Here is an 11956-nt window from a genome sequence, read left to right as displayed (position 1 = left end):
GCAGACCACAAAGTAATATTGACTCTTAGATTTTGTTACTTGGATCAGATCGAAGGATCCTGGTTAATCTGTGTACATTTTGTGAGGTGATTTTAGGGGAACTTAAGTTTGCTTTTTTAATAGTAGTAGAGATGTGGTAGAAACTTGTCCCATGTGTTTGTGAAATTCCCCTCCCCTAATGTTTGTGGCCCTATATTTTCTTTACCATGCAACCAAACAAAGCCTAATAAGTGAAATAGACAGTGGCCAATAGATCTGGTTTTGTTAATCTCGCAGGGAGCTTTCACGGTTAGGTAAAGCTGGTTCCTGCGTGCATCGTGGACGGGCACAAAGAGAAAAGGACACATGAAACCCCTTTTATATATCTCCCACAAAAAAAAGGGAGAAAAGGTCGTATTATCGGCAAGAGTTTTCGGCGGTGCGATAAAGCCATGGACGCAAGCAACCGCGTCCGGCCGGGCCGGCGCCGCTCAGCCGACCCCGCAATCCCCGCCCGCACCGCTTGACCAAAACGCCCCGTGCCAACAACTGTAACGGACCAACCTCCGTCGCCACCAGGTCGCGCCGCACCTCTCCAAAAAGTCCAAACCCCGTCGCAAAAAGTCTGCTCTCCCCCTCGCTTCTCTCCCATCTCTGCCATCCCCTCCGCTTCTCCCCTTCGGGCAAAAAAATAATCGAAAACCCCCGACTCCGCCGAGCGAGCATCACCTTTCCGCCGCTGCTCGCCGCACGCCGCCCCGCCGACCGAGACCCTCAGGCCCGCCCCACTCTAGCCCGCCCGCCCGCATGGCTGCCGATCGCCGGCCCGGCGTCTGAGGGAGCGGGCGGCTGCGCTCGGGGGCCAGTCCGGCGGCGCGATGGAGCTGTCCGGGAGCCCCGGCACGTGGAGCGGCCTCTCGCTGCGGCTCGGCCAGTTCCTCTTCGCCGCCGCGTCCGTCTGCGTCATGTCCTCCGCGATCGGCTTCGCCAACTACACCGCCTTCTGGTAGCTCCCCCCGCCCCCTCCCCCCAAACGCTCGGATTTGTGCCCTGCCTCTCTCTCTCTCTCTCTCTCTCTCTCTCTCTCTCTCTCTCTCTCTCTCTCTCTCTCTCTCTCTCATGCCCGGTAGCCGTCCTCAGTAGCTATCAATTAGCAAAGTGTATTTGGGCATGGCAATTTAGAAAGCTTCAGCAGCATGATGCATTCGTTTTGTTGGCATTCACTAGTTGCTCGCTGTACTTTGGGTGGGGAAATGTTTCGCAATTAGGTTTTCCTTGGAAGCACATCTGCAGCGCCCATAAGTGATAGGATCTCAAATTCTGAGTAGCGATTGCCTTGAACTGATCAGCATTTGGTGATTGAGGCTGCAGGTTTGACTTGAAACCGCCAGGAGCGAACAATCTGGGGCTGCATCTGCTGAATATGTCAGCTCCTTTATAGGATCTGCGCAGCAATTCCCTTCAAAAAAGGTTGAAAGGAGGGATGCCCTTCAGAATACCATGTGCCAAAGATCTGTCTTGGTCAGAACCATTTATTGCTTGAGATAGTGCAAGGCTATCAGTTTCAACAATAGCTGGCTGGTTGATCCATTGAGCCGTTAGCTGAAATCCTTCTATGCACGCCCCCATCTCAGTTTACAGAATGCTTGCACATTAGGAATATACCTCAGGCTGACAGCACAGCATGTCGCAAATTGTTAGATCAAACTGGCATCCACATTCATTTTTGACCTGGCCAACTTGTGGAGGTTCCAGGATCAAATGTGTATCAGAAGTGCCCTAACTTAGGTTAGGCTCCTCAATAGCCATCATGCCAAGGTTCCATTTACCCTTCAGATCATGCATTTGGCTTGCTTGCTGAATACCACATACAGAATGAACATAGCTTTCTAGAAATTGCACTGATTCAGCAATCGGTGTATTACCCTTGCTACACACAACATCATTTCAGTGATGGCAAGCTTTCCAGAATAAGAACATTAGTTTTAAAAAGCACCAGGCCTTAATTGTGCGTTTTGCCACTGCCTTGCGCTTTTCTGACCAAAGTGCACGAGGATGCGCAGATTAAGCGCTAGGCGTGTTGCTATCTCCTAGAGCTTGTAGCCCTGTACGCACTTAAGCGCCCGCCTAGGCATGCCTTTTTTAACTATAATTATTGCTCTATACTGTCATCAACTGAGTCTAGAAGATGGCGTGACCAGTCAGGGCCAGATGTGTACTGTATCCCTTTGGCTGGAATTGCTGGGAATGTGACACTGACCAGGCCACAAGAGCTCAACCACCTGGACCGGATCACAAGGACATACAATGCACGCGGTCACCATGTTCTTTGTGCGCGCTGTGATCGACTGTTATTTGATATTCTGTTGTAACGTGGAAATAGCACTAGCTCCCTTGACTGTGTATATAAGCACATCTTGTACATCAATACAATCATCAGTGAGAAGCTTATCAATCTCTCTTGGCACAAGAGCCCAAGTTCTATCCTCCTGCTTCCGCTATGAGCTCCCGGCGTGGTCACCGCCACTCCTGCTCCCTTGGCGAAGATGACGTCGTCTTTTCAATCCACCTCGCGTCAAGCCTGTCGCTGCTCCCCTTGTCTCCACCCTAGTACTTCCTCTAGTAGTCAGCGCCAGCAGGTGTCCAGCGGGCATCCCTGTCCGTGAGCTGCGCAGCACCGCCAATACCATCTCCCTCTCCAACATGGCCTTGCCTTCCTAGGCTCCCGTTGCACCTACTCTGTACATGCAACAATACCCCCTTGGTGCGCTCTCGATCAGTGAGCGCGATCAACTCGAGTAGAAAGTGGGCCGGGCCTGAACAAAGCTCAGGAACGACACCTTTGCACAGGAAGTACAGTGTCCATCACCTAGAAGCGTCGGCTCAGTCCACGGAGCTGCAGGGTGTGAGCGCGGTCGGAGACGGGCTCCTCCACATCGTCTAGGGCGTCTGCCAAGTGGGCGGCGATGGTCATGTCGCCTTGGACCGTAGGATGGAACTCAGGCCGAGGTGGACGGTCCGGCTGCGCTGTCGCAGAAGTGTGCGGCTGGTTGCAGTCCGGGGACATGATCACATTGTACTGTCATCAAAAAATTGTGGCATAGATCTACAGTAAAATCATGATGTCGTCAATCCACCAGACCATACTCGTGCAGGGGCTCGGACTCCTCCTTGAGGTGATCCTCCACATTGAACTTGTAGAGGACGAAGAAGAACATCTGGCGCCACTTCCAGTAGTTGTTGGTTTCGAGACTGAGCTTGAATGGGATGTAAGAAGTATTGCTGATATGATGCATGGAAGGAGCAGGGACAAGGGGACCTGGGTGAGGAAGCAGCGCCGGTGGGGGGTGAGGGCATTGGAAGTAAGGTGCAACTCACGAATGATGCTAGCTTGGGTAAGTGGTCAGCTGTCGCCAGCAGGACCAGCGATGCCGGTGGCTGGAGTAGGCTGCATTGCCTAGGGGACAGGCGCAGGGGCGACGCGGGGCGGGGTGAAAATGGCGTTGGCGTCCCTGAGCAAGTTGCTGCAACAATGGGTGCGTGGGGCGCTCATGGCGGAAGGTGAGAATGATTTGAACTAGGATGAAAACGGAGTGGTAAATTTCTGGATATTCCACAGAAAAACGGAAACAAAGTGAAAATACGGAAACCAAAACGGAATATTGTGAAATGGAAATTGAAATGGGAAAACGTTTTCCGGTGGAGCATCCATGGAAACGGATCTGTGAGTATGAAACTTTCTGTTTTTACCATGGCGGCCTGGGGCGGGGTGAAGACAACTGTGGCATCCCCAAGCGAGCGGCTGCGACAATGGGTGCGTGGGGCGCTCATGCGGAACGTGAGAAGGATTTGAACTATGACAAAATGAAATGGACACTATCTGGATTTTCCACGAAAAACAGAAACGGAGTGAAATACGGAAACAAAAACGGAATATTGCGAAACAGAAACAAAAATGGAAATGGAAAAGTGTTCTCCGGTGGAATAGCCACGGAAATGGATTCGTGAATATAAAGCTTTCTGTTTTTACCATGGCGGCGCGGGGTGGGGTGAAGACGACATTGGCGTCCCCGAACGAGCGGATGCGACAATGGGTGCATGGGGCGCTCATGGCGGAAGGTGGGAAGGATTTGAACTAGGATGAAAACGGAGTGGTAACTTTTCGGATTTTCCATGGAAAAATGGAAACATAGTGAAAATACATAAACCAAAATGGAATATTGTGAAACAAAAATTGAAATGGAAGAACGTTTTCCTGTGGAATATCCATGGAAATTGATCCGTGGATATAAAATCTTTTGTATTTACCATGGCGACACGGGGCAGGGTGAAGTTGGCGTTGGTGTCCCTGAGCGAGCAGCCGCGATAATGGGTGTGTGGGGCGCTCATGGCGGAAGGTGAGAAGAATTTGAACTAGGATGAAAATGGAGTGGAAACTTCCGGATTTTCCAAGAAAAAACGGAAACAAAGTGAAAATACGGAAACAAAAACAGAATGTTGCGAAACGAAAACGGAAATGGAACAACGTTTTCCGGTGGAACACCCATGGAAACGGATCCGTGAATGTGAAACTTCCTATTTTCACCATGGCGACACGGGGCGGGGTGAAGATGGTGTTGCCGTCCCTGAGTGAGCGGCTGCCACAATGGGTGCTTGGGGCACTCATTGCGGAAGGTGAGAAGGATTTGAACTAGGATGAAAATGGAGTGGAAACTTACCGGATTTTCCACGGGAAAAAGGAAACAAAGTGAAAATATGGAAACCAAAACAGAATTTGTGAAAGGGAAATTGAAATGGAACAGCGTTTTCTGGTGGAACATCGACGAAAACGGATCCTTGAATATGAAATTTTCTGTTTTTACCATGGTGACGCGGGGCATGGTGAAAAGACGACGTTGGCGTCCCCTAGTTAGCGGCTGCGGCAATGGGTGCGTGGGGACGCTCATGACGGAAGGCGAAAAGGATTTGGACTAGGATTAAAATGGGGTGGAAATTGTCCGGATTTTCCAGAAAGAACGGAAACGGAGTGAAAATACGAAAACAAAAACGAATATTGCGAAATGGAAACGGAAACGGAAATGGAACAGCATTTTCCGGTGGAACAGCCATGGAAACGGATCCGTGAATATGAATCTTTCTGTTTTTGCCATAGTGACGCGGGTTGGGGTGAAGATGGCATTGGCATCCCCGAGCGAGCGGCTGCGAGAAAGGGTGCGTGGGGCGCTCATGGCGGACAGTGGGAAGGATTTGAACTAGGATGAAAATGGAGTGGGAACTTCCCGGATTTTCCGTGGTAAAACGGAAAGAGTGAAAATACTGAAACGAAAACAGAATATTGCAAAAGGAAATTGAAATGGAACAGCGTTTTCCGGTGGAACAGCCACGGAAGCAGATTCGTGAATACGAAACTTTCTGTTTTTACCATGTCTACTATGTGGCTCAGTCCAGCACTCAATAAAACTCACGTTGTGGCCAATAATGGCAACACTAATATCTAATAGAATCCTCACCCATCCTCACTATTGTCCAGGAGCCTCTGTTTGGCGCGGCTGGTTTATGAGTTATACCACCGGCTTAGGAGTCACCAAAAGTTGTTGTGGTCATATCAATTGAAATAGTTTGCTTGTGATTTTCTCAATTGTTAAAGGGGTCTTTTGGTTCCGGCGAACATCTGGTTTTGTATCTGCTGTACACCGTATTTGATTTGTATCTGTTTCCAGTAGTATTTATCTCCCTATTCATTTCCTAGGTTTTTGCATTCGTTATGAAAATAAATGTGGCAGCACTCAGTTCCTTCTGTTTCCGCTCCGTTTCCATCCATATTTGAACATGCGACTGATACCAAGTTAGATGGGGGGAATTCTCTATTTATTGCATTGACCAACACGGGTGTGCTTATGTACACTTGAGAGGTACATGAGGATTACACGTTACAACGGAAACACAGATGAGTGCCGATCATGGCACGCGTGGGAGCGTGGGCGAGTGTGTGCACCTGTACGCCGTGGGAACCGGTCCTGGAGGTTGGCCTCCCAAGAGTGAGTCTGTAACGGGTTTCTAACATTTAACCACTTGACCCTTCTTGTGCCACTCTTTTAACCCAAAAAATCCAAACTTGCCAGTCTGTTAAGTAAAATTGTATGACAAGCCACACGGGTAGTATATCAGAACTATTATCTTGTTCTGTGTGTGATACCTAACAGCCTTTTAATGACGAGCATTCATCTGTACTAAGGTTGAATATTGGTGTAGATGCATACATTTTTTTCAAGGACATCTGCCATGGAGCATTCATTTGTGTATGCGTGTGCTTATAAAACATTTGTGGATGCAACTTCCTGTGGCCATGTAGTGATAAATTCATCAGCCTTTTGCATTTGGGAGTATATAGCCTTCATAAAGCTTACAACATGCTCTAATTTGTGCCACAAATGTGTTCATTTTAACTCAGATTATGAACTGGTAAACATTTTTTTATTACAACATGCTCTAATTTGTGTAACAAATGTGTTCATTTTAACTCTCAGATTGTGAATTGGTAAACGGTTTGATTATAACTCTCAAATTTCAGCTACTTGATTGCATCAATGGGACTACAAGCACTCTGGAGCTTGGGACTTGCGTGTCTTGATGGCTATGCTTTGAGAATGAAAAAGGAACTCAACAGTGCTGTTCTCGTGAGCTTATTTGTTGTTGGAGATTGGGTAATTCCTTGATTGTTTGTCAGGATTTTGCATTCTATGTTGCATTGCCTTATTTTCGTCCTACATAAATTACCACAATTTGAAAGCCAAACCAGAACCCTTTAAAGTTCTTTCAATTTCTTTGGCCTTGTTATTTAAATTATTTCATCTTGTATTAAGACATCAATCTAGCCAACTTTATGTTGAGTATTGTAGACTGGTATACTTTCGGCTACAATGCATCTCTGTCACAACCAGCACTCTATGTTGGTGAAGTTGAATCTTGTTTTATTAGTTTCAGTTAATATAGTATACTTTAAGGCCACATCCAGTTAAATAGAACCAATTTGAGGCAGACCTGACAAAAAATTACAAGTGCTTGAAAGTCTTTTTATGAACTGCAATTCAGTTGCAGGAGTTTCATTAGGACCTAGGCCCATCTAGTCACATTCTGCAGTTCACATTAATTTACATTCGGGTCACATGTCTATAAAAACATGTTACGCCTCTGATGTTTCAGCCAGATATTCCTTTGAAAGTACTGAGGCAATCATTCTCTATGATGCAGGTAACGTCGATCCTGTCGTTCGCCGCTTCATGCTCAGCAGGAGGCGTCGTTGTTCTCTTCGACAAGGATGCGTACTTCTGCAGCAGGGACCCGCATCTCCCCTGTGGGACATTTGAGCTTGCGACCGCGTTTGCATTCCTTTCCTGGGCGCTTAGTGCCACATCTGCCCTTGTGATGTTTTGGCTCCTCGCTTCATCTTGATTAGATATGTAGGAGCTCTGTCTGTACCTAGTGTTGTTTGGTCCTGTCTGGTTATATACCGACTGATGTGTCAAGCAGACTACATAGGAATAGACTGCTAATTCCAGAGAATAGATGGGCAATGGTCGCAAGTTCCATGAAGTCTTAAATTTTAGAGCCATGCTTCAGTGTTTCGGGCCAAAGATAACTTGGTTCCTGGTATGGAGTCTTGCTGTTGATTAACTCATTTTGCCCAGTGAACATGGCACACTGGACACTGGTCAAAAATAGAAAAATCGACGCTGGACAACATCATAAAGAGTTGCATATACGAATGTTCTGCTACGTGATTTAATCCAAACAGAAATTGTGACTTAACAACGATTCCGAGAGACAAAACTATCTACCTATTGTCAGGCATTGCAAAAGTCTCTGGGTAATTCAATTTGAAAAGCGTACTGATATCGAACAGCGCTTATCTAAAGAATCCGTGGACAATGACTTGCAACTCCGAAAGTGGTATAATTCCAGTTCTCACCAGTTGCACGATCTCAGGTCTCCCTGGAAATTACAGCGCAAGATGCAACTTTGTCGATTTGCAGAAAAGAAAGAAAGTAACAGGTACAGCTTTACACATTCAGACTGTTGTGGCCAAACCTAACCCTTTCAGCGATCTATATGGAAAAACAATCTGACCAGTCCCGTCCACAGAATCTGCTGAGTTACAAGAGGTACACAGAGGGACAAGTAGCATGGCCTAGAGCGGTTTACATCTTCTCATCTTTGTGTCTGCTATTGCAGAAGTAAGTCACTTCGACTTGTTGATTGAGATGCCTGCACAAGAACATTCGGACCCACAACCCATCCAGTCGTTGGTCATAAGGAAATTGACAGCTGAAGTCACAAAAGTGCAAAAGCTTCCCAGCACAACAGGATCAGCAAACTAGCGGTCGATACTCGTCCAGATCTCATGATAACACACCAACACCCATTGTAGTAACTGATTTGTCAGCGGCAGAATTGAGCAATACCCAGCCTACACAAAATTTTCAGAAAGCGGTTTCGGAATGCTGTTCATATCCTTATGCTGCAAGGCTGATAGCGCTAGATAGCATATTATCAGAATCAGGAGCTTCATACTCAGCAAAGTTAAAATTCACCTTCAAAGGCATTGTTCTTATTTATCCTTTCTGTGTCATTACACTTTCTGCGAACAGAGAAAATGAAGTAAACAGGCCGACATCCCCACAACGCTATACTAAAGCTGGAAGTGGATCTCAATGGGAAACAACACTGGAAATGACTAATGCACATACATTCTCATCAGTTTAACAAGTCCCGCAAGTTCCACATATATTAAGCTGTTTACAGTATGCACTAGAACAAAGACGCCACACAACATCGTTCCTAAAAGCATTTGTGTGCAGTGAGCTCACATGACGATCTCAGGCTTCAGGATGCTTGACTTGATCTCCTTGTGCGGGAGAACAACACCGCCATTGCTGTAGACCTCGTCACCTACATGTACGTCTTCTCCCAGGATAGTCATGTTCTCTATGCGTGCCCATTGTCCGACCGTTGAATGCCAGCCAATAATGCTGTTTGAGATGCACGCATGCTTCTTAATGCGTACACCACGCATCACCGTGCATCGGGAGAGCCTCACACCATCCTCCACGACGCATCCAGGTCCAATAGCAACATCAGGACCAATCAGGCAACCCTCCCCAATCTTGGCGCTCTCGTGCACCAGGACGTTCCCAACAACATGTGCTCCGGCAGCCAGCTTGGCAGCTGACTTCTTCCTGAGTGAATCTAGATAAAGACGCAAGCCAGTGATGTAGTCCCTTGGCTGACCAATATCCATCCAAAAGCCTGGAAGGACCATGGCGTACAGCTTTTGATCAGCCGCAATTCGAGGAAAGACCTCTTTCTCAATTGAAGTTGGCTTCAATTCGATGCGGTCCAGGACAGATGGATTTAACAGGTAAATTCCTGCATTGATCTTGTTGCCTACAAATATTTTTGGCTTCTCTACAAATCTTTCCACAACTCCAGTTGTGTCCTCCGTAACCACAACACCATATTTCGAAGGTTCATCCACCTATATTTAAGAGGCAGTCAGCTTACATATGAGTTAATTATACACAAGAGAGTGGTAAAAGAAAGGAATTACCTTAGTGACCATAATTGTTGCCTCACCGCCATGGCTCTTGTGAAATTGTATGAGCTCAGCAAATGGGTATTCACTTATGACATCACTGTTGAGGACAAAGAATGGCTCGCCAGATCCATCCACAAGCTTGTCCCTTGCCAGGGCAAGAGGACCAGCAGTTCCCAAGGGTTCAGTCTCCTGGGAGCATGTGATTGTGATGCCAAGCTTATCCTCAAAATCCTTCAAGAAATTAATCATGACCTGAAATAGACAAAGCACAGCAGTTGGACTCCGAAGTTAAATACAGATAACTCCATGAGATGAGAGAACAACAAAGACAAATGATCTCATGTTTTACCTCTGGGCGGTAGTTGATGGCTAAAATAACCTCTGTAACCCCAACATCTTTCAAGGCTTCAATCTGCACAAATTGGTAGGTTTTAATCAATAAATTTTTCTTTCCTCGAATCTGCACAACTTGTTCTGCATTTGTGACAACAAAAGAAGGGGAAATCCTGATGGTGACACACAAAGGTTTTTCCCCAAGCAACCACCAAAGCTAGTAAGGGAATTGATTAACGTTTGCAGGGCGAAAGATTTCTTAGCTCCCATCAGTCTGAACACATTGAAATGCTACCAATGGCAATTGGTTACAAAAGTTAGAGCATCATCTACTCCCTCCGTTCCTAAATATAAGTCTTTTTAGACATTTCAAATGGACTATAACATACGGATGTATTTAGACATATTTTAGAGTGTAGATTCACTCACTTTGCTCCGTATGTAGTCACTTGTTGGAATCTCTAAAAAGACTTATATTTAGGAACGGAGGGAGTACATGACTACTAAGGGTTTGAAGTTTAGCTATTGCTGTTACGGTAAGGCGAATGATGCGCAACACCAGCAGGATTAACTCGCACACAACTCACTGGCTCACAGCACCATAGTACACAATCTCTATCAAGCGCAGCCGCAGCCGTTTGTCTACCTGGTGCAGAATCATGGGCTTGTTGGCGAAATCGACGAGGGGCTTGGGGAAGCTGAGCGTGAGAGGCCGGAGGCGGGTCCCGAAGCCCCCGACGAGGATGAGCGCCTTCATGGCGAGGCGTCCCCCTTCTTCCTCCCCTCTGATCCCTGCAGGCCAGGCACCGTAAACAGAATTAAAATCACACTCACAGTTGCACCGATCTGCGGGGAGCCGGATCAACCGGGAACCGACTGGGAGGGGGAAGGATTGGAGGAGAATCTGAGGGGCGGATGCCTCACCTGGATGAGGAAGGAGCCGACGGGGTCAGATTCGGAAGCAGCGCCGAGCGACCTTGTTTTGGCCGGTCGGTCGCCTGTTTCTTGCCCCCTCGCCAAGACCGGGATGAGAATATGCCAGTGGTATCCCGGGTACCGGACTGCCAAGATGAAGGCCTCGGGGGGTTTGGGTTGGGTTGGCACGAGGAAATACCAGCGTCAGGGTCGCCTTTATATAGGGAAATCCGTCGCAATAGACCACGAGGAGATTATAAGGATCAAATCAAATCAACAGGTGAACCAACCTGTGCTTGAATGGTTAGGTACACAATAGTATTCTGGTTCACCGGAATTAAATCTTATTGTTTATATTTATTCTGAACTTATTTCAGAATTTTCGACGATACGCGTTCAGTTGGAAGAAACGTATCATTCAACACTTTTTTTTATGCTCCATTGTCTCATTTCTCAGTTTATGTCTATGTGCATTATGACAAGTTTTATGTCTATACGATACACAATAAGTGAGGAGAGGATAAAATCATATCTTATATGGACATGGTCTCTGCGTCACCCATAAAATGATCTTGTAAAATCTGTTGCGGAAATATAAGCATATACAAAAGAGAAAATCGGTGCAATCTTCAACATTCAATAGAGTTGACGTATGGGATGCACAATCTTTTTCTCCAAGATGAATATGGCCATGATTTCAAGCCAAAAGATTAAGTTGTTGTACTGTATGTACACATCTATATTAAATTTAGAAAAATACACAAAAATGTTTAATTTGAAGAACACCCGATTTGAGGGGCCATAATTCATGTCATGCGCGACATCAAGAGAAAGTGAACATGTAATGCAGGAGTATACATGGAATTTATAGATTAAAGAAAGAGGGGAACCCGAGAGCACCAAGTTCCCGTCCGGCAATCAATTAACTAGTTGAGTTGTTGGGTTTGTCTCACTGGATTCACTCCTCCGGTTGCTGGGGAGGATCCTCCTGCACAGCGACCATTTTTCCACCGTCTGCTGGATGGCAGGCTGGGGCGATCCCCGTCGATCCGCTTAGTTGTTTTTCATATATAAAAATGTCATAAATCAAAGAAAAACACTTTATTATAAATATTATGAAACAGAAGAAGAAAA

At 46.4% G+C, this 11956-nt stretch overlaps 2 protein-coding genes across 2 annotated transcripts; one reads left to right on the top strand and one right to left on the bottom strand.

The window, feature by feature from the left end:
• Nucleotides 1-552: 552 nt before the first annotated feature.
• On the top strand, nt 553-7572 carry LOC125545276 (CASP-like protein 5B1). Its single transcript, XM_048709168.2, has 3 exons — nt 553-985; nt 6551-6683; nt 7231-7572. Exons 1-3 carry the CDS (start codon nt 858-860, stop codon nt 7429-7431), a joined length of 462 nt encoding a protein of 153 aa, XP_048565125.2. The 5' UTR covers nt 553-857; the 3' UTR covers nt 7432-7572.
• Nucleotides 7573-8559: 987 nt separating this feature from the next.
• Nucleotides 8560-11023, bottom strand: LOC125545275 (putative mannose-1-phosphate guanylyltransferase 3). Its single transcript, XM_048709167.1, has 5 exons — nt 10832-11023; nt 10554-10699; nt 9924-9986; nt 9587-9826; nt 8560-9514 (listed from the first exon to the last, which is right to left on the bottom strand). Exons 2-5 carry the CDS (start codon nt 10662-10664, stop codon nt 8843-8845), a joined length of 1086 nt encoding a protein of 361 aa, XP_048565124.1. The 5' UTR covers nt 10665-10699; nt 10832-11023; the 3' UTR covers nt 8560-8842.
• Between the last annotated feature and the right edge of the window lie 933 nt (nt 11024-11956).

The sequence above is a fragment of the Triticum urartu genome, chromosome 3A (genome assembly GCF_056163025.1).
Source record: "Triticum urartu cultivar PI428250 chromosome 3A, HENAU_Tu73, whole genome shotgun sequence".
Taxonomy (NCBI): domain Eukaryota; kingdom Viridiplantae; phylum Streptophyta; class Magnoliopsida; order Poales; family Poaceae; genus Triticum; species Triticum urartu.
This window is presented reverse-complemented; position numbering and strand designations above follow the sequence as displayed.

Excerpts from the sequence above, each read along its gene's own strand:
- LOC125545276 (XM_048709168.2), top strand. The coding sequence starts at position 858 with ATGGAGCTGTCCGGGAGCCCCGGCACGTGGAGCGGCCTCTCGCTGCGG. Across the intron at positions 986-6,550 it reads GCCAACTACACCGCCTTCTG|CTACTTGATTGCATCAATGG; the intron begins GTAGCTCCCCCC and ends CTCAAATTTCAG. Across the intron at positions 6,684-7,230 it reads TATTTGTTGTTGGAGATTGG|GTAACGTCGATCCTGTCGTT; the intron begins GTAATTCCTTGA and ends TCTATGATGCAG.
- LOC125545275 (XM_048709167.1), bottom strand. The coding sequence starts at position 10,664 with ATGAAGGCGCTCATCCTCGTCGGGGGCTTCGGGACCCGCCTCCGGCCT. Across the intron at positions 9,987-10,553 it reads AGCCCATGATTCTGCACCAG|ATTGAAGCCTTGAAAGATGT; the intron begins GTAGACAAACGG and ends CAATTTGTGCAG. Across the intron at positions 9,827-9,923 it reads CCATCAACTACCGCCCAGAG|GTCATGATTAATTTCTTGAA; the intron begins GTAAAACATGAG and ends TGTCTATTTCAG.